Source organism: Anopheles funestus, chromosome 2RL (genome assembly GCF_943734845.2).
Source record: "Anopheles funestus chromosome 2RL, idAnoFuneDA-416_04, whole genome shotgun sequence".
NCBI classification, from domain to species: Eukaryota; Metazoa; Arthropoda; class Insecta; order Diptera; family Culicidae; genus Anopheles; species Anopheles funestus.
The window spans coordinates 53955764-53980384 of record NC_064598.1 but is presented as its reverse complement, the minus strand read 5'-3'; the positions used below and the strand labels follow the sequence as shown (position 1 = coordinate 53980384).

The 24621-nt window shown below is 41.2% G+C and overlaps 1 protein-coding gene across 3 annotated transcripts; it reads right to left on the bottom strand.

Moving 5' to 3' along the window:
* Positions 1–715: 715 nt before the first annotated feature.
* LOC125761038 (putative mediator of RNA polymerase II transcription subunit 12) lies at positions 716–24611 on the bottom strand. Of its 3 annotated transcripts, XM_049421795.1 has the most exons (8): positions 23232–24611; positions 20240–20432; positions 17732–17913; positions 8207–8323; positions 7626–8105; positions 7370–7448; positions 2305–2387; positions 716–1941 (listed from the first exon to the last, which is right to left on the bottom strand). In XM_049421795.1, exons 1-8 carry the CDS (start codon positions 23241–23243, stop codon positions 1411–1413), a joined length of 1677 nt encoding a protein of 558 aa, XP_049277752.1. In that variant the 5' UTR covers positions 23244–24611; the 3' UTR covers positions 716–1410. The 3 variants fall into 3 exon arrangements, with proteins under 3 accessions (XP_049277752.1, XP_049277750.1, XP_049277753.1); XM_049421793.1 differs by lacking the exons at positions 716–1941; positions 2305–2387 and adding an exon at positions 5481–6251; XM_049421796.1 differs by lacking the exons at positions 716–1941; positions 2305–2387; positions 8207–8323 and adding an exon at positions 5481–6251.
* Positions 24612–24621: the final 10 nt, after the last annotated feature.

The window sequence follows — 24621 nt, the reverse complement described above, 5'->3', positions numbered from 1 at the left end:
TTCGTTTCCGTTTCCATTCTAATATCTGGGTGATAGTGAGTTCATCGTACAGCTCAGTGCGCAAATCATTATAACGGTTCCTAGTCCTTCAACAAATATGATTTCAAATATCATTGCGGGGCATTTATTTCTAACAAGTAACTAACAGGAGCATGCCACAAAAGACTATGTGCATACTGGGATAAAGTTCCAGCCTCGGCCATGGCAAAATGTGTTTTAATTGTAGAAGATTTCTCAGTGTGTAGAATAACAGGTTGGCAATCAACATCCCAACTTGTTGTGTAGAGTTTTTTATGGACCTAAAACAAATGAAATGTTAGGCGACAATCATTGTTAGGCAAACGTGCGATCATCTATCCCCAGCAAATGATTTGTTAGTAGGATCGCTGGTGGTATTACCATAATTTTTGGCATCGTTAATTCCCAATCCGAGATTTTTTCATCTGCTCGATCCTACTAATAAATATCCGCTACGTAGAACGGATACGTAGATACATACAGTAAAGATGACTAAGACTTTTAGTTTATGCCACTTAAAAATTATTCTTCCAATAATATTATCGATTACTATAATGCTTCGTTCTTTCAAACCTGTAGAAATGTATATTTTTTCATCTTCCTGTTTTATGTTTTTTTTAACCAGACACAAATTAAATAACATAAATCAATTTATCTTTTTGAAAAACAGATTCAAATACAACACAAATACAAAAAGTTCTGAAAGAGATGCTTTCTAGCTCTTTCCTTATAACAGTTTATTAGTTCTCAAAGTACAATTTACTCATAATCTGTAGCGTGGCTATCTCAAACGAATAACATAAACCTAATCTCCCGTTGAACAGATTAAATTATTTTTTCTCACTTTACAAAACGCTCAACTGGCTGCCGATCTAACAGAAAGATAGAAGCATCAGTTTGACGCATACTTTATTCAACCCTAAGTCAACAGTGTTTTCGTGCTGCCTGCCCAATTGAGCAGGCATGAGGAGAAACACTTTATCACAACAGCTTCAAAATGAAATGATAAAAAACGACACCGACCGCCATTGAAACCATTTAACCTCACTATGCGCCCAATCTAGAGAAGCATTCAGTGCACTGCAATCCGATCATGCGATCTGAAGCCATTCGCTTCCACGTGTTTCTACGTGTAATTGGTACCAATAAATGCGGATCAAAGCTTGTATGTAATCGAATCGTCCCGACCACCCTTAAATCTACGCGTTCGCGGTTTTCCCTCCCCACTCTATCCAATGGTCTAAACTTCCAGCACGAGACTGGGTTCGCGTTTTTCCCCCAATTCAACTGCTGCAAACCGTAGCCTACATGCTCGGATTTGAGATCCATAGGATAGAGGAAAATACACCATCTTCTGTCACTTTTTGGCCAGTGGGCAATAGACGAGGACGATTAGTGCAACAGATAGATCGAGCCTCGGCCTCCACCGTTGGTGGAAACGCCGTTCTGCGCGTAGGTGATTTTTCCCTGTGATGCTTGCGGTTGGAAAAGTGCTCCGGCCGCAACCGACTGCTGCTGAGGAGCGTAAGCATACGTGGCGTACTGCGATGGTACCGGATGGTTAAACTGACCGGCCGAATAAAGCAATGGAGTCCTTTGCAAAGGGCTCGCTGCGGTTGAGTAAATCTGAACTCGTTGCTGTTGCTGGGCTTGCTGCTGGTGCTGCTGTTGCTGCAGCTGATTTCGGTAATAGACATTGGGCTGTTGTTGGAGTGTCTGTTGCTGCTGCTGTTGGGCGTTCGAGGGTGCGGCGGCGTTGAAGTAGGATGGTTGCGTCTGCAGCAGACTCTGTGGTACAGGCTTTAGATGCGCTGGCAAGGGGATGGATGCAGCGTGCGAAGGTTGGGTGAAAGCGGTGTAGCTGATGCCGTTACCGTGGTGTTGGGTCGTGGTGGCGGTTGTAACGGGGACCAACGATTTAAGCTGCAATTGAAGGCCATTGGTTAGACGAGCACGGTTAACGTTCAATCGATCCAATACATTATTTTCTGTTTTAACCTTTCATCGGTTTTGTGCACACTCAACATGTGATTTTTCGTACAATTTACTTTGTCCACCATGGCATTTTGTTTTTGTAGCCATGTTGAACATGTCTTGAAATATACCAAATATGAAAACATGAAACAAATTGCATTGATTGTATTTTAGTAGTTAAAGTAATGGCTTCGATCATGAAACAACAAAATGGTAAAATTTATATAAACCGCAATTTCGCATTATATTACAGCCACAAACATTCGGAAAACGATTGCAAATGGTATTTCAATTCGAATCGATTTTACTTACATGAACTGGGGTGGCGACGGTCGGTAGAAGCTGTTTTCCGGCTAAAACATTACTCGCACTGACTGTAGCATGTTGATGGAATGCTAAAGAGGTGCTCAGTTTGAGCCGAATATAAACGGTAAAGCTTCCGGTTAGTTAGGAAAAAATAATAATTAAATATCTAGATTACAGGAATGTACAGAGTTACGGCAAGATCCGAACGAAACGATCCGGCGCCCCCCTTAAAAGGGTCAATCCTGAAGCGGTAATTGAGGTTGTGGAAAAAGCTGTGCAAAATCTCAAAAGCAAGAACGTCTTAGCAGCTGATTCGCAACCCGTCCAGGGCACTGGTTTTGCAGTGTCTTTCGATGAAGGCGAGAAAATGAATGGGCTTTCGAACACCAGCACTCCTGGCGAGAGTGCGGAGTGCCCGGTGGATTATCTCGAGCGATGATTAATTACCCTGGTCTTGTTGCAAAGTGCTGTTTCATTTACATAAAACTCATCATCAGCAATCCAGGGATAAGGCTTGAAGTTCTCCTTTGGCGCGTCTGGATAGTGCCGATGGAAAGTAATCACCCGGTGGCAGAGGAAGGATTTGTATGAGGCCAAGAAATTTGAATCATCCGATTCTGTCACATTCCAAGACAGGCGAGCATAGTCGGCCACGATAAGAACTCAGCATACAAAACAATAATCCTGTACCATTCCGGCATTCCTGTGTCGGCACAAATTGTTTCGAGCGGGCGCCTAATGGATACTGAATGCCGTTCTGAATGGAATCGTTTTGCCTCGAAAGATTATTCATTTGTAGTATTTGAATTAACATCGAGCAATCGGATTGCAACATTTCCTTGGTACGCGCAAGGTCTTTAAAATGAAGAATTTATTTTCATCCACTTATTCACACATCTCTACGTGCGATTTAATTACTAATCCTGGTCATTGGGTCTTGGTTGTGTGAAACATTGCCAATGCTTAACCTTAAACTACGATTGAACAGCTTTAAACGGTACGTATAACTAATGAAAACGGACGAAATCATGATTCTGCTGCAAAATGTGCCCACTCAATCAAAGCAATGAAACAAATTATGTTCCTTTCCCAGGAACAACTTCACAAAGCCCGCACGTCCGTTTCCGTTTGAATGTGCAGCACCATAAAAATGCTTCTCCATCTCACAAACACACACACAGCTTGGTGGACAACAACAAAAAACAAAAAAATAAGAAAGAAAACGCAAGGAAATACGAAATGGAAACAAGTTTGAAATTGGTACCAAACACGCCAACGGTTCATGGTTCCGCTGTTTTACCGACCGTTATTGATGGATTGCGGCCAATGAAATGGCAATAATGAAACATAAGTGGACCGTTTTCTTGGCGGTTCCGTTTTTCCCTCCAACCTTTTGATACTGTTGACTCTGTTCGAACTTGCCTTACAATGTTGTTCATTTCTGTACAACCCAACACGACGCACTTTGATTAATAGCTTAATTCGAATACGAACGTAAAAAAGATGTTTATCAAATAAATCGTTTGCAATAAATTCATGATATACAATTGATTCTTTGATTTTAATTTTTCTAGGGATCTAAAGTTTTTTTGTATATAAAAGAACAAAAAACCGTACAGAAAACGAACCAAACAAACCAAAAAACAGTTCAGCCATAGTCGCATGACGCAAAATAATACGACCATTCACAAACAGATTGGTTGGAAAACTTTACCCCAACATGCAACTTCGTTAACTGCGGACAAAAAACTAGTATTCACACCACAGACAGTACCATACTGCAGGTATTATCATTTTGGTTGAGAAAACTTTTCCCTGTTTTGGTGCAGTTTAAACTGCAACGAAAAAAACACTTCGTCTGTTCTAATCTGGTGCCTGTGTTCTAAATCTACTTTTTAACACTTTTTCGTACATTGTCGTAGTTTTTAGCTACAATTTAGTTCCTTTTTAGCATCATAAGCAATTACGAGGGCCAATTAGTATAAATCCGTATCAAAGTTCAAAAACATATTGGATTTTAGTTAATGAAAATCTTGCATTTTTAATTAATGTTTTATAAATATTTAGACATTATAAGACATTATTAAAACACAGTTCTTAGAAAGAGTAAAAACAAAAGCAATCGTGTTGCCCTTTTTCACCGTTTTGGTATAGCAAATTCTTCATCGTCCATAGTAATGTATGTTACATCACAATCAAGTTCCTTTCCATGTTTTAGTTTTTCTTTCAACTGAACCCAACATAAATAAAAAGTGCTTCAATGACACCAATGTCCTACCCTTCATGTAACGAACACATCAGCTGAAAGGTGTATCATTTAGTAAAAGCTTTCACCAGCACCTAACTCATCCCTGGCACAACCTAGCCTGAAGTTGTTCTGATTTTGCATTGCAATGGTTATAACGGTTTGCTATTATTCGCTCCATCAGCTCAAACCGCAAAAGGAAAGCTACCGAAATAGCACCACCGAAACTTTAACAAACAAATGCCAAAAAGGAATCGCAAGAAAATGGGCGAAAATGAGCACATGAGCAAAGGCACTGTACACTGGGGGCGTGAATGTGTTGGACCAAATGGGCGAATGTCGTCTCGGCTTTTAACCACACACAACTACCCTTCAAACATCCTGCTACTATTGCTGCCCTATTTCGAGACGGCCTGAAGATGGCAGATAATGCTGATTGCATCATCATCCCTGTTCTTCCCTACCCCACTTTCTGTTCTTCCCATCGGCTTGTCGGCTGTCGAACAATTTGGTCCGGCTAGTTGTAAGAACGGTTTCACTATCACGAAATATTGGCACAAGAGTGCTTTCGGAATGCATCCGACAGTGTGAAACATCCCACCGCTGCTTGCTTTATGGCATCACATTCCACCCGATTAAGCTCGTTCTTTTATCGAACATCGGGCAGCAAGGACGAAACAAGGACAAAGCCGACGGAGCGAAAAGATGCTACCGAAAAGATGGGTTGCCGTCAGCTGCAAGTGAATGACAAGTGCTTGTGGTGCATTAGCAGAACTGCGAGAATCGCACCGTTGACCCGGGCAGGGTTCCGTATTTGATACGAAGAATGCAACGCGCTGCAGAGTGGGTGGAACACAGCCGGGAACTCACAAGATATCACATTTCAAATCACAACTAGGTGAAACGAGGTCACAAGGACATGCGGTGAGTTGTGTACCTAGTGCACTTGCAGGATCTTTTCGGGACGTTTGTTTGGCGCTTTGGTTGGAAGCGAGCACACGACCGACCTTGACGGAGGCTGAACTTTAAACGACTACGAAGCAATGGAAAGGATGGACGAATAAATACGGACATCACTCAAGACCGGATTAGTCCAGATTCCTTCTGTGCGAGTGGTTCTCGCTGGCGGGCGATGAGGACGACGACGACGACGTGGACGGCGACGGCAAGGGCTTTGGTTGAACGGACTTTGGTGTACGGTTGCTATCGCCAGTAGTATCCTGGCGGCCATGCCGATAATAGCCGTAGTACTTGCCCTCGTAGTACTTGCCCTTAAGCCTCTTGTCCGATTCACCCGGTGGATGAATCAGCTGTATGCGGTCGGTATTGCTGTTGGTGTCGGGTTTGGACCGAGGTTTTGCCGTTGCTCCACTAGCACCGGATGCCTTCAACAGGGTCCGTGCCACGTCGTACGCACGCCACATGTTGTAGAGATTCCGGTTGAATGCGCTCGGTTGTCCCGATTTCTTGCCATCCTTTTCGCACGGTTCTTCACGGTCCGGTATACGGTCACCCGAGACCGTGGGTTCGTCCCGGTACAGCACACCGTCCTCACCGTTACCGTCGTCACTGCCGTCGTCATCGTCGTCCTCATACTCAGTGATCGGTCGAATGTCACCGGGAATGGGTCTAGTGGAAGGACGGCGGGAGGTAGTAAGGAACCGGGGAGTGGTAGGATTAACGAGGTTTGTTAGCGTGTCCGGGTCACCTGCACGGTTGAGGGAAAAAAGAGGGAGGAAAGACAAAGGTGGAAAAATGCTCCGTTAGAGACCGTCGTTCGGACCAGACCGCCAGTGCTGATGTTGGTTTCGTGCTCGGACCGGATGATGAAGCTAACACCGGATGAGATGAAGCCAAGCGAGAGCGGAAGTGCACTGGCGAACCGGTCCCAACAACCGAATGTGCGTCATGTAGGAGCATGGCATGTGGGTACGAGTGGCGCTTGTATAAATGTGAAATTAGATCAAAGTTTAGCTACCGTTGGTATTGTGGTCGGAACGAAAAAGCGAGCAGGCATGGCTAGAAATTTTCTTCGTCCAATGGAAAGATCACTGCATATGTACGACTCAAACGAATGAAACATCAAAAGCATTAGAATCCTGATCGAAATAAGCTAATCTGATTGCTGAGTCAGATATAATTTCTTTTATGAAATATATCAAATCATCATAATATTATCCTGAGCCAACTATATCTTGGTTTCCGTATCGATATGTTCCATCGTTTTCCTCCAATTAAATGACTTTAATCTGTGTAAATATGAAGGGGTAAAGAAATGTTGAAATAAAAATCGAAATAATTAAAAGAGCCTAAATTCTTGCTGTTCCGAATCTCTAAAATATTGTATTACTCTAGAAAGTATTATGCGGAATATGTTGAACGCCTTTTTTCCTTTCTAGAGATTTACCAACATATGAGGTGTCAATGACGTTAAAGAATTGTGAAGTCTTTTGGTATAATACATCTTTTTTCAGGATTGTAAAGCTAAAACGAATCCAGACACAAATCTAAGCACAAATTTATACGTTTCCATCCGTACTTCCTGCTCTCTCCGGTTGAACCGAAATGGATAGAATCAGAAATTGACACAATAATAGCAAACCGGCACCACTAAATTTACCCAATCAATAATGCAACGCAGCATGATCGTATATTCTCCGATCCCTTCCCCCGTAATATATCCGTCGACCGTTTGGTGTCCCAGTGTCCGGCAAAATGTTCGGCGATGAGAGTAATGAATGGTCTAACGATTGACTGTGCCTAGCCCAGGAAGAATCGTTCCGGAGCTGGGTGTAGTAGAAATTCTAACACGTTCAAAAGACTTACCGTAGCTCGGTACCGTCGAGTAGATCTGATTCTGCTGTAGTCCGCCCGCACCGTAGTACGATTGTGCTGCTAGTGGGTACTGTGGAACGAGTGGTCCAAGTGGTATGGAAACGAAAAGAGGAAATTAGGCAACATAGTATATGAGCGTATTTCCATAAATTGCTTCCGATATTAAATGCAATCCCCGGGAGAGAGTAACCTCCTTCCCATTCGCTTCCCATCGGAAAGGTCGGTTATGATTATGCGATCGTCTTACCTTCGTCAACTGGCCTTGGGTGGCGTAGACCTGCTGCGCCTGGTGTACCTGATTGATGGTGGCAATCGGGGCCTGATGGACGATCGGAACTGCCGGCTGTATTCCGGCCTGGTTCGTCTGGTAGTGAATGGCTTGTGTGTGACTCAGGGGAAGCTGTTGTTGCTGCTGCTGGTAATTGTGTTGACCAGCATGTACGAGCGACGCTGGCACGGAGTAATGAATGGCTGCCGGATGGTGTGCGTAAATAGGCTGCTGATGAGCGTACGCTGTATGCTGTTGTTGCTGCTGTTGCTGTTGCTGCTGCTGCTGGTGTTGATGAGCAATCTCATGGACGGTCGCCGTAGCAACCGGATGTTCGTGGAGTTGATGCGCAGCATAGATTGTGGAGGGTTGTACTGTACCGGGGCTAGCCTGATGGTGGTGGTACACCTGATACTGAGGATAATGTGCGTACGTTACCTGTGGAACAGCATAGTTGTACTGTTTTGTGTTGGATGAAGAAAGATACAAAAAATGAACTAGTTTAATTTAAATCTTCATTAGTCACAAGAATGCACGAACTGTTACTCCACCAACACTACCTTCGTCACAACCGAACTAACGGGCTGTAGATGTAGATGGGAACCCTCGGAAACGGTTGCCAACTTGAGCGTTGTCGGTGTTGCGGGCGCTACGTAATTCACCTTGTGTATCACGTGCTGTAAAATAGTCGTTCACACACAATTTACAAAAACGGGTGTTACGTTCCTAACCACGTGATGTCTTTTTCTATCGAACGATTTAAAATAAAGTCATCCATCCCACGCGAACAGTTGTTGCGTGATTTCGTGCCCGGTTGCTTATGTGTGTTTGAAAAGCTTAAAAGCATCGGCACGGAAACCATTTCCCGCAATGAGGACTGTTGGCTTTTAATATCCTTTTTTTTGTTGTTGTTGCCTCCCAGTTACTAGATACATTTCTGGAAAATCCATGCAAAGTAGCGTGTGTTAGTGGAGCTGCTTTTAGGGTGGTTCGTGACACGATACAAGACCGTGATACGTGTTTGTGAGCTAGGGCAAAAACAAGTGAACTAAACATGCAATCACGCAAATACACGTATCAGTTGCTATCGTTAACATATTATGTGCTGATGTGCTGTATTTTATTGTTTTGGGTACAATTTGTGTTTTTATGTACGTTACAGAAACAAATATTGTTCACGGATAATGTAGAATCTGAATAAAATTTAAATTTATACGTGAAAAAACTAAATATTATTAATAATTTATAATGAGATACTATTTAATTTTGTTGTGATCTATGATGTTTTGCAATCACAATAAGAGTTTAAACAACGTTCTATTTTCAGTAAGCTGAATAAAAATAGTTCTCTCGAAAAAATAAATAACCTAGATACCAAATGAACAATAAAAAGACAAAAGATTCATGATCCTTTCGTCAACGAATGCCAAATTACCAGGCGCTCGTCACACAGAATCCGTAGTATTTTTTTGTTCCGAACGCTTCTTTTCTGTGCTCATCTGCAAACAAAGCTTCAGCTAACCTTGTGTTGATTGGATTGCAATCGAAGCGCAAGCTTTGCTTCAACAAACATGCCAGATAAATCAATGCAAAATCAACGTTTGTTTTTTTTTTCTCGAGACAAGTCGATGCAACCGAACGGAAGCATGTCATCTGAAGCCAGCCAAAGTTGTTTTGTTTCGTTCATCAAACAAGATTTCATCAAACAAACGATCTTTTTGTATGCTGCATGCTAAACGACATCTCTACTTTCTTCTATTTACCTTCGAAATGATACACAATGAGAATCATGTCCCCAACTGTCGTGTAGATTGCACACTACAGAACAACGGAATCAAACGCTTTGCTTGGGCTGATTTCACTGGGGTTCTTTTTTATATCGCTCTGGAAAAATTTAAAAATTTTATCTATAGTAACTAAAATACCAATACATTTTAGTATCATTTTCATAACCATTCATACCTGATATCCAACACATATCGCGCTTTTAAAGAATCGATTGGGCTTTAAAAAAATGGATAACTTAAATCCCAAATCAAAGTCACCATCATCAGCAGCTCGTTTATTTAAGCGACCATCGTGTGTTCGGTGCTTCAATCGAAAGAAATTTCTAAATTCGAAACGTGTCGTGACGTTGACGCCAAGATGCTTCACCGTCCTCGAGTCACCCGACCATCAGTGGGTGGATGGGTAAAATAAAAACTAAATAAAGTAACAGCTTCCAATTGTCACCTCGCTGCACCTGTTCGAGTTCGAATCAGCCAAACACGCTTGCTTTTTTATCCCATGTTCCCGGGCTTATCGTACCACGACGGTCGTGATCGGTACCTACGGTGGTTCATTTTGGCGTTCGCTTCATACATTTTTACTGCTTCATTTTCACCGACAAGTTGCGACAACGAACGGACGAACGAGTGATTCTAAGCTTTTCTGACTCTCTACTTCTTGTTTTTGTGATCCGTTTCATTACAATATGCGAAATATGTTGTGCCCGTTCGTGAAGGTCAAAACTGCACCAAAAAGCTCTGCATTCAAATGGAAAAACTAAGGCGCACACAGACACCGACGAGGGAAAGGGAATGCTTGAAACTTAATTAAACGCTTCAGCTCAATCTGCCTCGAATGGCATGGTAAGGGTTGAGTGTTGTAACACAAATTTTTGATTCTCCCACATTATGTCACACTTTGGGTCGAGGTTTTGTACTCCTTGTTTTTCATTCTGTTTACTTCTTACCTTCCATTTTCTACACATTCCCAGCAACAACAACAAAAATCGAATCCTTTTGAAGGGGCTGTTGGTAAAAGTTTTAATTTGTCCTTTCATGCGAAATATAATTTGATTGCCGCCAATTCCCCAGCATTGGGCCAATTCGCAGGCTCATTTCGGAGGCTAGCTTTTCGGCCTGTATACGGACAGCCATCGTTGCGAGCTAACGATACAAACCAGGGAGATAGGTTCCGCACATTAGCAACACTTACCACACACAGCCCGTGTGTCAAGCGGTAGTAAATGAGTTGCAAAAATAGGACCAACAGTGTTCACGCGCTTCACGGGTTACTGCTTTTCCGGTCGACTCGTTCGGTTTTTATTTTGTCACACCATTTGTGCCACTTTATGCTCGCTTACGGGCGGGATAACGCGATGTTTTTCCAGCTGCACCTTATCATGTACCATTGTGCGCTCGAAGGCCTTGTTGCCGAACGGAAGTTAATGAAGCTTCGAATATCATCCGTACACATATTCTCTCCCACAATGACACATACGCATACACACACCAACAACAACAACAACAACAAAAACATCATCCTTGCAAAAAGGTATGGTAAATGCTGACCGTGAAAATTGAGCGAAAATTTGCACGAACCGTGTGCCTGCGTTATCGGTAGCATAAAGGCAGAAGCCAACGAAGCTAAAAATGTACAATAGAGACGAAAAAGGAAGCGACACTCTCGTAAACCGTGATACCAAACAAAAACCAAACCGCCAGCGGGTATCACCGGTTAGAGCAACAGGAGCCTTACATAACGAATTTATTGTCCGCCCCTTTTCGTTCTCATCCCAGCCCGCCACATCCACCATCGGGGCTAAACTTTCAACTTTTTCGCCCACGGAGATACTGTGCTGGGCAATATTAAATCGGCAGCCAGCTGAAGAAAATTGTCACCGTTGACATTACTATTGCCATTATTATTTTAACCCAACCGAACACGAGGCGATCGCAATCCTTTCCAATTTCCATTCCGATTCCGAACCAGGAGTGGGATACAATTTAATAAACGGAACACACAAAACTTTAACCCGCGAATCATTGGTCTGGAATTTCAATAGAACCCTTCTTATCCCTTCCCCAACTGCTCTGGTGGTCTGATGTCCCTGGTGTTGTTTATTGTTTGCCAGGCCTGTAAGGCGATTTTAAGGGTCCTAAATGGGTTAGGACATTTTCAAAATTTTCATTATAAATGCCATTTCGCGGACGAATTTATGATGCCGAAAAAAATGGCCTTTTGTAATCCGAGATGTTAGGAGATGATCCCAATGTTGATGATATTTGGCTAACCGGATGTAATTAGGATATTTTAGATGGAAATATGAGCCCAAAGTTCTTTTCTTCAAAAAAATAAATGTAGTGAAAGTAATGCAATGAAACCCTGCTTCGAGAATTTGAATGAAAAATACACATTTCTTTAAAAGAGATGATTTAGTTTATACGGCAACAAATCATATTTATGATCAACGTCAGCTTGCTACTTACATTAATTCTTTGCCTATTTCTTGCCTCAAGAATGGCAAATACAAATTAAGTATGATATAAATTCAATGACATTTTGCATTACTCAATTTGAGAACAGAGTTGTTAAACATTTTACTAGCCTTAAAGTACATTAAGAAGAAAGAAGTAAATTTTTCAACTTTTTATGAAGATTTGTCGATCAATGATCTTAACGTTATAATTAATGTACGTCTATAAACTTCACTTAACTCTTACGAAATAATTATAGTTTAGAAAACAAATATTATATTCGACATAACTTCGTTGCCTTCCATAATTATTTCTAAGTTTTCTGATTCGTTTATGTAACTGAACTTATTCTACAAATTAAAGAGCTTTCTTCTTTATATTGTGTATGCTTCTCTAATGCAATAGCACGCTATGTCAAGCATACTAAACGAACACAATTATTCAGCATAAAGCTAATTTTGCTCTACACCAGTAACCAGCAAAATTATCACATGTCTTCATACATATCATCGCTCGTGCAGAACATCGAATGACAACTTGTACTTTTGGCACACAAACAAATCTCTTCAAATATCACTAAACTCCAAAGAAAGGCAAGCAAAGTGTGCATCACACATCGACGACGACCGAGAAGCAGCAACACTTTGCATACCCAAGTTGATCTTATTACAAGCCACGAACCAGTTACCCCGCAACACCCGATCACAAACTCATTGTGCTGGACGCCTTGCCGCACATAATTGCTCCTGATGCGTGCGATGCACAATTAGATGCATGCAAAACACCACCTTGCACCAGCCGCCCTTGCACCATTAGCGCTTCCGTAATGAAACCGGCCTCGAAACCGGGGCTGCAGCGACGATGCAGCTTCTTTACAAATTACACTCGCCCTCGGGCTGGTGCCTTCGTACGGTGGCTTTGTTTGTTCGGTGCCCGCTTCACTGAGCAAGAAAATGAGGCATAGATTATTCCATCAACCGGTGAGCCGGTTCCGGTTGTAAAATGTTTTTTTTTTTTTTGCTAGCGTCAAAGTAGTGTGTAAGGTTCGTTGTAAGCCGCCAGTGTCAATTGCCGCATGCCTGAGGGTGGGTTAGTGTAAAGGAAGTAAAAATTAACTTCACTTTGTCGTGAGCGGCGGATGTTCCGGAAATTTAGTACTTTACCTAATAAATGTTTGATTTTTCTATTTAACTTCGTTAGTCGATTTAATTAAAAAAAAACCTATACCTGTGGTAGATGGTAATTTCAAGAATAACATGATAAATAAGATATTAACATGACCATAAGGTCATGTCATAACTCGCAAAAAACCAATTCGAGTAAGAATATCATAAACTTGAAAGAAATCGTAATTGAAGCAATGCAACATTGGTGAATGCGATAAAGAATAAGAGAATAATTTCGCATTTCGTTAAGTATACTGCAAACGTTTCATTGTATATTAATTTAATTCAAATTTTTATTTTTGTTGAGAGCGAAAGTCTTATTTTTAGACAATTATTTTCACAACAAAAAAGTACGACATAAGCATGAGAGGGGAATAACGTCCGCATGTCAAACACTTGATAATTTTCAGCTTCAACAGTACTCTGAAGTTTAGCTAATGAGTTCCATAAACGAACAGCCCACTTTTGCTGCGGCGCTAAACGAAGAACATTAACAGCCGGAAGTAAATAATGGCTGGTCTGCGGGGGTTTTCACTCCGGTTGCCAACCACACAAACCCAATAAAACGCGTTCCTCACGTGGAAAATCTCGTTAAAAAGTTTAGCTAGCAACTTTTTCGCTTCTATCCACCATACGGGGCGTAGCAAATCCTTTCGAAACGCGGCAACGCGGTAACATCCATCCATCAAACAATCGTACGACAGCCTACCGCATCGCGCACACCGGTTGCTTCGCTTTGCTGAAGTGAAAATTGGCTGCGAAGATGACGTCTTTTCATGCGCGAAAACACACACCCGCACTCAAAGCCGTGACATTTGCGATCTCATTAAAGTAAAACCGTTCCCCTGCTGGAACGCTGTCTGTTTTTTCCAGGAGGGAAACATTTCATATTATCACGCACAACCGGCGAATTGGTTTTTGGACTTTGAAAGAGGCTGCTTGATAGAAAGGATCGTTAGGGAATGGATGACACCCCTTTGGGGACAGCAAGGGAGACGGCGAAGGTGCGTGGAACATTTTGTTCCCCAGATGTGTCCTTTCGGGAGGGAAAAAGAACATTCGTTAATTATTTCACCAAGTTCCATACATAACGCACACTCACGGCCCATGGTCTTGTTTTAAACCATTTTCGTTAAACCTCATACGTCACGGCCCCATCCTTAAACGCTACCCGTCCCGTAACCGATGGAAAAGCAATATGTAACCATGCGCATGAAAAACCACACACTCGCATACTCCTTGTTGTACACTCTGCTCCCGTGGGACCACACGCGTGTGTGTGCTTAAGCATCACTTTTTACCACTTCGAAGCAATACCTCAAGACAAGCGACGATCGTTTGCCTGATGTCCCACCCAACGACGATAGAGTTGTGCGTTTTCGTCGGAGGCGGGAAAAGTTGACAGCACTGTTGCGTAATAATTGATGACATTTAAATTGATTTCTTATTTTCGTCAACTTTCCCCGGGGGAAGCATGTCGCGTTCGGTCGACGACAAACGCCACCACTAATGAACGCAAAGTACTGTGAACAACGTAAACCTAGTTCCCGCCTATATTGGTAGAACCCATCCATATGGGTAGGAGTGAGATTGATTGAGCAAGTTTTAAGGTGATGGTGAAGCTGACGTGATAATTCTGGAAAGTGTTTCCGCGGATTTTCTAACCCACGTGGTGTGTGCGCACACAGCATGTGGGGAGGGTGGTTTTCGTCTTTTGTGACTGAGTTCAATTTAGTACATTCAATCTTGATGCAAAACATTCAAATAATATACTCCAGAGTTGTCGTTTGACGGTGTCATTTAGAGAGTGTTTCTTTGTTAAGTGGTAATGGGAAAATATTCGTGGCATTTTTATGTAGATACATAGAAATATCAAATGACAAATAAAGTACAGTAGAATTTCGATTCGGAATTCAGATTTTTCACGATTTTGAACATTACTGCTTTTTGGACCCATATCTGTAGCAAGACAATGGACGAACCACCATGATGATGAGTCCTTGCTACGGGGGAACGCTCCGGATGGGATTTGAACCAGGTCCTGCCGTGTGGACCGGCGCCGTTTATCACATGCACCACCGGGCCGCCGCCGGCTTAATGATAACAAGAACTAGAATAACTAGAATATCTTTTGAGAATATCTTTTGATATCCGATCTAATCGTCATTATTTTTATCTTTATCTAACGCAAGCGACAATTACAATAACCACAAAACATGACATCCCAACAGGCTTAGATGACAAGGATATAGCATCAGGGATAACCAAAGGAAAGCACACGATATTATAAAACAAGCGTATTTTACCGTTACACCAGTATGAAATAGTGAAGTAACGATCACGCTAGTATAAACGCGAATTGAGATGCATTTTGACACCCACGAAATGTTTGCTTTACGTATTCACAGCATTTCTCAGATGATATTGTAATGTCAACCACATTTCTTGTAAAGGCGTCATATGAAAAGGTAAACATAGCTAGATGACAAGGAGGGCAAGTTCCTTTTTGATTTTTTTTAAATGCTACCGTATGATTTCGCATTCATAGAAGGTGAAATTGTACTCAAGATGTGTCGGTTCTGGCTGTGAAAATGTATCCTTGCAAGCGTATATACTAGCTGGATCATACCTCACTGTTTTTGTCATACTCGTGTTTATGCTAAAATACGGTAGCATTACGATATCATGTGCTTTTATTTGATTATGCCTGATGCATTTTCCTTGCCATCTAAGGATGTCATGTTCTGCGATTGTTGTAACAATCGCTTCTAACCAAGTACAATATCGAAAATAATCGAGCATCTACCGTACTAAAAACTACAACAAACAACACTTTCTTTCTCTCTTCTTGGCTTTAACGACCTTACAGGTCACGCCGGCCATTTCTGACTTACTAGATTTATTTTTACCACGTAGCCGGATGTCAGTCTTTGCTACGGGTGGACGGTCCGGATGGGATTTGAACCCGGTCCTGCCGTGTGGACTGGCGCCGTTTACGTACTGGCGCCCCAAACGTACATCAAACAACGCGTTTGTTTATTCTTCCCATCTATCCATTAGCCAGTACATATTAAAATATATTCTTAGCAATTTCAAACAATCTCGTTGACAACCGGAAACTCATTTTAAACCTATCGATGTGTCGAATTTCAAAGAAACACCAGCAGCCATCGGTACGGATCAGATAAATCGTCACGGGATGCTGGAAAAAATTTGAAGCTTTTCGGATCGGAATGCAAATATGCCTTTCGCTCCATATTGCCTTCATTATTCATTGGTCGGCAGAGCATCATGTTGCTATCTTTTCACTTCCGTCCCGTTCTCATCCCGTTCATATTCTGTCTTATTTTTCTTTTCTTTTGCAAAACGGAAATCCGATCGCGTGATACGTGGTGTAAAATTTGAGCATCAAACAGTTTGCTCGATCGATGGCCCACCGGAACCATTTTAGAGGACGACGATATGTGAAGCAAACACCAAAAAATTCTAACGCATGTTTTATTTCTCCATTAACAAGGGTTAGAATACATACACACACACACACTGATTGCTTGTAAATATTTATACATGCAGCCACACGTGTGCCCAATCAGAAAAGGTACGCTCAAAAGCTCTTTGTGGCAAAACTTTCACTTTCGAATCGGAGGGTGCGTTTTCATTTTTGGGTCTACTATCAAGGGAAAATTCTTTCACCAAACTTTGCGTTAATTTTGCGTTGTTTTCTTTGTTTTTGGGAACAAAGAAAAAAAAGAAGTGTTCTTGTAGTAAACAACCATGTATTAACAAGTCGAATCGGGAACATTATGGTCCTCTAACCCACAGCTGCATAATCGACCTATGTGTAAAACACCATTATAGGTCTAGTTATACCTTTTTTATTAGAAGCGATATTTTGCTATGAATAATAATAGCATCATTACTTCCGTAGTACGTTTCGATTTTTTTTAAAACAAAAAAGATATTTTGTTTCATCTCAATTTTTCATAATGAATCACACGTTTCAAAGAAAATGAACAACAAACAAAAGTAATTATTTACGGCCGACATGTATGATGACAAAGTTTTAGCTGTTCATGCATTCTGTTTTAACTAATCGGTATAATAAAACGGCTACTATTTTAAAATTATATTCTTATCTAAAAATTACTTTAAACATTTAGTTATTTAGGAAATTTCAACTATTCATGAAAAAACGTGCATACCTGCAGTGCGGACAGGCAGCTTCACATTTTAATACACATTTTTCATTTAAACTTCCTTGAAAACATGAATCATGCAACATTTATGTTCTATTTCATTTTTATGGTTTATGTGTATTACATGATAGAACGCTTTTACTATTTACTGCTATGTAAATACTAAGCTTGTCCAAAGCTTTCATTGTTCCCATTGTACTGGCAGGGTTTATCAGCAGAAAAATTGCTATCAGCTAAAAAGCCCCAGCCACAAGCCCCTTGAGTTATTGTTTTCTGCCGTTTTTTTTTTCTAAAGCAGCGTTCGGTGTGCGACCTCAACATCCGAAAACCCAAAAGAAGTGCGCATGCATGTGCAGCAACATCAGCGAGGCGGATGTAATAATCCCCTTTGTCGCTAGTGCACAACCCAGCAACATAATCTACTGCCTGTCGGTGGTCACCAATGCGTCCATTTTTCACGTCCGGAAAATCCACCAACTCACCTGGTGTCCTGTCGCTACGCTGGGTGTCTGCAGTAGGTGCCCGGTGCTGGTTACCGCATGCCCGTACCCGAACGGCACAGTACCGATGGCTGCGTGTGAACCGTGGCCAGAAATGGGCGCAGCTACGACGGTTGCTCCGGCAACGTGATGATTTATGTAAGCCGTATGCTGCGCTGGCGTACCTACCGAAGAGAGATTACAGTGAGTTTGGAGGGGTTAATTCCACCTTAAGCTATCGTATCTGTAAACATCAAATAATTCCATCAACAAATTACCACTCACTATGCGTTATCACACATCAATGGGTGAAAAGCACCCTCAATTTAATTTCTCATGAGACAGATAAATGACCTTCAATTGGTGGTAACAAACCGAAAAATGTGGATGAGCGTGGTTCCGATTGTGTAGTACAATTAATTAGCACGACGGCACAACCCACATGCAAGAAATTGTGGAAATGTTTAGGGTGGATTGGTCTTAGGGAAATGGAGCTGATCTAATCGGATCGTGGTTAAAACAAAGGTGTTTAATTTCTAACAAGCTCGAAACGATTACACTCGCTAACCACAAACCTGTGCGGTGGCCTTACTAATCAGAGCCGCATGTCATAGGGCAAAAATGTCAGATATTATTGCATTGCATTTAAACTTGAGGATTTCTTACGTCAAAGTATTTCACAACTAAAGCATTATAACAACAACAACATTAGTGTACAAACATTAGGGATTAGAATAATCAATCTTTTCAGAGAGTTGAAACAGGGTGCAAAAGTGGTTTATGGATAAGAAACATTTACTCACTTTTTTTTTAATTCATAGAAATACAATGCTTTAAACCAATTCTTAAAATAATCCCTTACGTTTAAATTCACTCATTCTCTGCGTCGACTACCGCCACATTCTTTGCGATAAAATTTATTCAAAAAGAATTAGTTGAAGTGTTTTGTTATAGGCTTTTTATGTAAACATAAACATTATTTTGCAATGATTAATTATTTAATTCAAAACATTTTCGTGCAACGGTTATTTATTAAAAAAATATTTTATTATTTTATTCCAATATGATGGGTAATTGCCATATGGTCCTGCTATTTATTCAAATTTAATAATTCAAAAAAAAAATTCGATTACTGAAAATTGTTTTGTTACATCTTATAGAAGCGTTTCAAATTAAATAGGGTAACAAAATACTTACTCACTATTATTTAATTATTTAAAACGCAAAAGAGTGAATTGTTAGTCAGCATAGAACATACATAAGTGAGTTGAAACGCAAAAGAATGAATCGCTTGTCGGCGCAGAGATTGAGCCATTGGGCTAAAACGCAAAAGAGAGAGTAAAAGCTTCATAAAATCTCTTTATGCTGACTTGCAACCATAAATTAACAAGCAGGATTTAACGCACTCACTCTTACTCGGTGTGAACATCTGTTATATACTTGTGAAAACTATCCAGCCATCGTCTTATATCGAATAAATTACACAACAACATCAAACATTGGTTATGCCACCTGTAGAATGTTTTTGTTTTCCTGACAAACAAAAACTGGATCATGTTACAAACAAATGTACTAAACAAAACAATATTAAGTGCTTTTGTTTGCAAATCTATAGCATTCCTAATTCTATAAAACCTAACTCATCAACATTCTCAAATTGAAAGCGTACCAATAAAAATTCAACAGAACAAGCATCGTACTGCTGCAGATAATGCATTCCAAATCCTATCATCCGGGCATACAAGAAAAGCTTACACATTCGTTGCATATTTCAAAATAGTCCGCACACACACACACACCGATTTTCACCGCTGGTCCGAAGTCTGAATGTAAGCACAGTCCTATCACTACGCCATTGTAAATGGTTTTGCATCCCGGGAAACAGTGTTCTTCCGTCTGACGGCTTTCCTTCGTGCAACAATCTTTCACGACCGACACAGCAGTGCAGGAGAGCATGCGATGAAAAATAAATATCATATGGTCCCCTTTTGTAACTACGACCAAGCTTCCAAGTTTGTTTACGGTCGCGTTCCGGCCAGGGACCGGGAACTGTATGGCTAGGATCAGCGAACCACCATTACAAGAAGCAAAACTAACGACTTCAATCAGGGCACCTGTGCACATTCGCTCCCGGAGACTGCTTCCGCTTCGGCTAGCTGTCGGTTTTACATATAAATTCCAATAAAACATTCAAAACCGACGACGTGACGCTTGCACCTTCGGCTGCACGACCCTCAACAGTGACGATCTCCAGCGAGCATGCAACAGGATGGGAGGAACGAACAAAAAAAAAGAAACTATCATCAACAACACGGATGCGACGTGCCCGGATACGTTCCACAAAAACCTCGTTGATGCTCAACCCGCCACCAAACACTGGCCGCACCTTCACTTCGCAATGCTGACTGATTGTATCATTGCCCACAGTGAGCCGCGAATATCGCTTGCGGTAAGCCTTCGGTACTGCTTCTCATTTGCTTGCATAAGGACATTCGCTGCAGTAGAACTTACCTACGACCACCGGTATGTCCGGAGCGCCTCTTTTGTTCTGCGACTTGTCCACAACACTAGCCACGTTTTTACTGACATTTTCACCGGCTGCCACGGAATGGGATTGTTCCGGTTGCACTGATTGTTGGTTCAGTGGTTGCTGCCCATCTGCGAAGCAACTGCAGGACAGCAGTAATAACAGTGGTATGGTTTGCTGCTTGAAAACGATACAGAGAGAGAGAGAGAGAAAAAACACGTAAGCTCAAGATATTAAAGCGAATTAAAATGTAAATACCAAATCGTAACATGAATAAACAATTGGCCAATCAATGCAGCATCTTCATTTAATTATTGCTTTCTATATTCATTCCTTATGAATTCTTTCACCAAGTGTATCATTGTTGATTGCAGCTAGCAAAGACTGATTCGAGCTGTACGATAGGGAACGATATTCATGGATTATTCATATCGATCCTCTATGGACTAGCATCCCGTTCGCGACCATATTGCACATCAATTGAATTCCACGTTTTACAACCAATCGTTTGTTTCAAATCGACCGATTAAAGATGGCATACAAATTATTTGCTCTTCCTGAGCATCTACCAATGGTTCTCGCTTTATCTACCACTCTGAAAAAATCCACTATGAATATTCCACGAAAAAAACCACTAAGGATGGTAGAACTGAATACAGAACTATTGCTACTAGTGCACAATTTTATCTGCCATCATCCATTCCGTAGTCACAGAGACAACAAGACCTGTGTTCGTGATCGTTTTTTACCGATGCATGTATGCATGATTTGCACTTTGGCAATCAGACCAGAACCATGGATCCAGATTTACAATTTTCACACAGGTGGTTGAATCGCCTGTTGCATTTTCATGTTCATGTTGGATTCAAAGAACGATTTAACACGGTGAAAGTGGTAGACTAACAATAAAATTTCTCCAAAACAATTAAACATGTCAAGTGTATATTTTATGTTCTGTTAGACTTTAGTTTACTATCCTAGCATACAAACAATAAACTTTAATAAAAAAAACCACTTTTTTGCGATTGCTGCTTTCCATGACGATGCAAACACGGACATTGAGGATTAATGTGCACGCTTGTGATCGATTCTCTGCAACTGGGAGCCTTTTTTTTTGTTCTTTGTGGTCGTACACCAAAACCTATTTTTCAAACCATGGCATTCAACGACGGTGGAGGAAAGAATCAATGTGCCACGAACTATAATAAATGGTCGTACCTCGGTCTGAGACCAATTTGAATCCTTCAATGCTAGCCATAAATCAGAAATACAATTTCACCAGGTTGTAGACGGGATTGATGCATTTGAAATGCAATAATTTCATTTCATTTGAATGCAAGTGAAGTTTTGTAAAAAGCTTCGTTTCATAAACTAATAAAACAAATACGGTATAAAATAACTGAAAATGAACATTAAGAGTTTTTTAAGAGAGACCCAATCACAAATGCTACTGTTTGCTACAATTCTAATTATGCCGTCACCACTATTAATTACTTTACATCAAATTTTAATTGTTTATTAATTTCATCAGCTTCGATTGTATTACTTCTTTCTCACACAATTCAGTATACACCCCCCAGACACTGAAGACAGTAGTTAAACACCGTCAAAACCCCTTGTTCAACTATGGCAGTTGATCAATTCCAATCACGATTTGAACTTTAGCCTTCACAACTATCAGCACAGCCATAAGAGTCCTTTGGTTGCTGGCTGGTTTGCGCTGGACCAACTTTCTGTTCCAACTGACCATTCCAGCCGCCTTGAACGAGTCTTCGTGCCGCAAATGGAAGGAATCGCCATTTAATCCTATTTAGCGCACTTTCCACTTTAGCTGTATTGGCTTTCCGCTTGGATTTTATTTTCTTTAACACTTCACCTTTCCTTCCTTACCACTCTTACCTCAAGCTGGTGGAACAAAAAAAGGAAAACATAAGGAAATCGGATCGCGTACCACAAGCGTTGATGGTAAATCGCATTCGGAAACCATATTTTACAGTTAGGACCATTATTTCTTCGTTTGATAAATCTTAATCCTTTCTGCACACTGCAAAGCTCATTCGCTGCTGCTTTCGCACCCACATACACTCGCGTGCAGGACACTCACAAACAACAAATGCCGTGTATGAAAGGGAAAGGTGACCCGATGGTGGCACAGAAGCATCAACACAATGGTTTCTCGGTGGTGTTTAAAGGACACTGGAGCACCGGGATAGGACACGGACCGGTGATGCACGCTTACGAGCATACATGTCCCACGGTACGAGTGTACCACACGGGAGTGATATTCTTGGCTAATCCGTACGAGCCGACAACTCTAGCCATCCTCCAGAAACAGTACGCTCGTGCTCGCGCTTGGTACCATGCCGGGATAAACCACAGCGGAAGCATCCAACATTGCATCGTGCCAAAGGATTGTAGCCGGCATGCAGGACTGTCAACCGTACCGTCTCGGGTCTGTCCGTCGGTGTCTGCTAAGCTTTTTGAATATATGACGGATTTAACGGAAATCGGTAACAAGTGTTCCTTATTTTATCACCCGATGAATGCTAGTGAGCGGTGTCGGAAAGCAGATGCAACACCATATGCATCTTGAACACTCGACAATCTGACACCTCATAACTGCACTAACGGATCCGGCTGCCGGCAGCGGTGTGGTGTGCTCACATTTTTCGTTCATTTTTATTGTTTCTTTCCTTTAAGACATTTATCCCTTTGCGCCGGCATGATGGAAATCGGATAAGCTTAGATTTGTTAAAAACGTTTTTAATACGCTTTGTTTTAATGGTCAATATTCACATTCCCTAAGCCCTTCATATATTTTAACCGGTTTAGGCTTTTGAGCGTTTGATTTTTGTTGTACTGTTAAGTATTTAAAACACTGAGTTTTTCAAATTTGCGCTTCAAACACTTTACTTTTTAAACTTTTTCGTAACTTTTTTAACATCTACTAGTTTGTAAATACATCTAATCACGTACCATAAACTTCATTTTACACCAACTTCACTTTCACCAATGGATAAATGAAATGATTTTCTTTTCACACAACTTTCACAAAAAAAGGATCGGGACAGCTCTGTTTGAACGCTTTAATTAAAATACAAAATCCCAAACCAATCTGCAGACCAGTCCAATGTTGCAAATCGTACAAACATAAAATCAATTTGATAAAATAGTAAAGCGCTCGGCTCAGCAAAACGTTGCACCGTATAAACCGACAAGCCGCGAGAGAGTAAACATTCAACTGAAAGTGAATTTAACGAACAATTCCGTTTTATATGGATGTAATATTTTTAATTAGTGTCAGCCAACACCGCGTGTTTGGGTGGGAAAACTAGGCAATTTTCCCATCCCTTTCCTTCCCACTCATTTTCCATCACCACTGCTTTTTTATTCTTTCTCTTTCGCTCATTCCGTTATCGGATGCACTTCCATATCGTCGGATGCATGGTGCGCGCAAGTTGCAACTTGGCACGAGTGAAACATCAACACCGCGTGCAATCCCTTCCGCTCCGATCGTTAGATCGGTGGTAGTTGTTTTATTTTCCTCTTCGCAAACAATTTTCCCCAGCGTACCTTCGTTTTACTTGCCCTTTTTGTCGTACTACCCTAACGGCCTTGGCTTGATCTCGTCTTCTCTCCTATCCCGTCTCAGCTACAGCCCTTAGTGGAAGTAATGCTCCAGCCTAACAGCAGGGCAACATAAGCCGGTACTATGTACTATCTTTCAAGCACTTACTCTTGACTGACTATCAAGCTGTTGCAATCGCTACGCTCGGTATCCAGCAGCACGGATAGCGGCTTAGCCTTGCGGTCACTACTCGATTCATTGCAAATTAAAATTAAGCTTTATTAGCCCCGACTACACGCCTCGATCTGTCGAGTGTATGTGGCGTGATACAAACGACTGAAACACGCGGAAAACCACACCAAACGTACGGGATGGGTTATTTGGTGGTGGATTTGTTGGTACGCTGGAATCTGTACAGCGGTCTCCAACCGAACCACGGGAACTAGCAACGTTTGAACTCTACCGTGGAGCATAATTGAGCTCAAGGCATTTGTATAGAACCAGCAAGAAGTGGAAGCAGCATAATCACACCAAAAAAGACGAATGCAGAAAAAATATCCATGACCACAAGCGATCGATGTTAGTTGAATAGAAGATATAAAACTATTATAACAAGATGTTATTTCATTTATTACGATTTTGAAGGTAAGTTTGGTCATTTAACCTTTTCGAACTAGTTTGTTTTATTCAATCTATTTTCTTTTTTTTTAACTATTTTGCATACAATTTAAAAAACTTGCAAAGAAATGGAGCACCAGCTCCACCTGAATTTGATATTTTTTACGAGAAGAAGTCAAA

Bases quoted from the DNA above. Each gene is read 5' to 3' on its own strand.
- LOC125761038 (XM_049421793.1), bottom strand. The intron at 8,106-8,206 runs GTAGTGTTGGTG...AACACAAAACAG, and splicing joins TTAGTTCGGTTGTGACGAAG to TACAACTATGCTGTTCCACA. The intron at 7,449-7,625 runs GTAAGACGATCG...CTCGTTCCACAG, and splicing joins CCCAAGGCCAGTTGACGAAG to TACCCACTAGCAGCACAATC.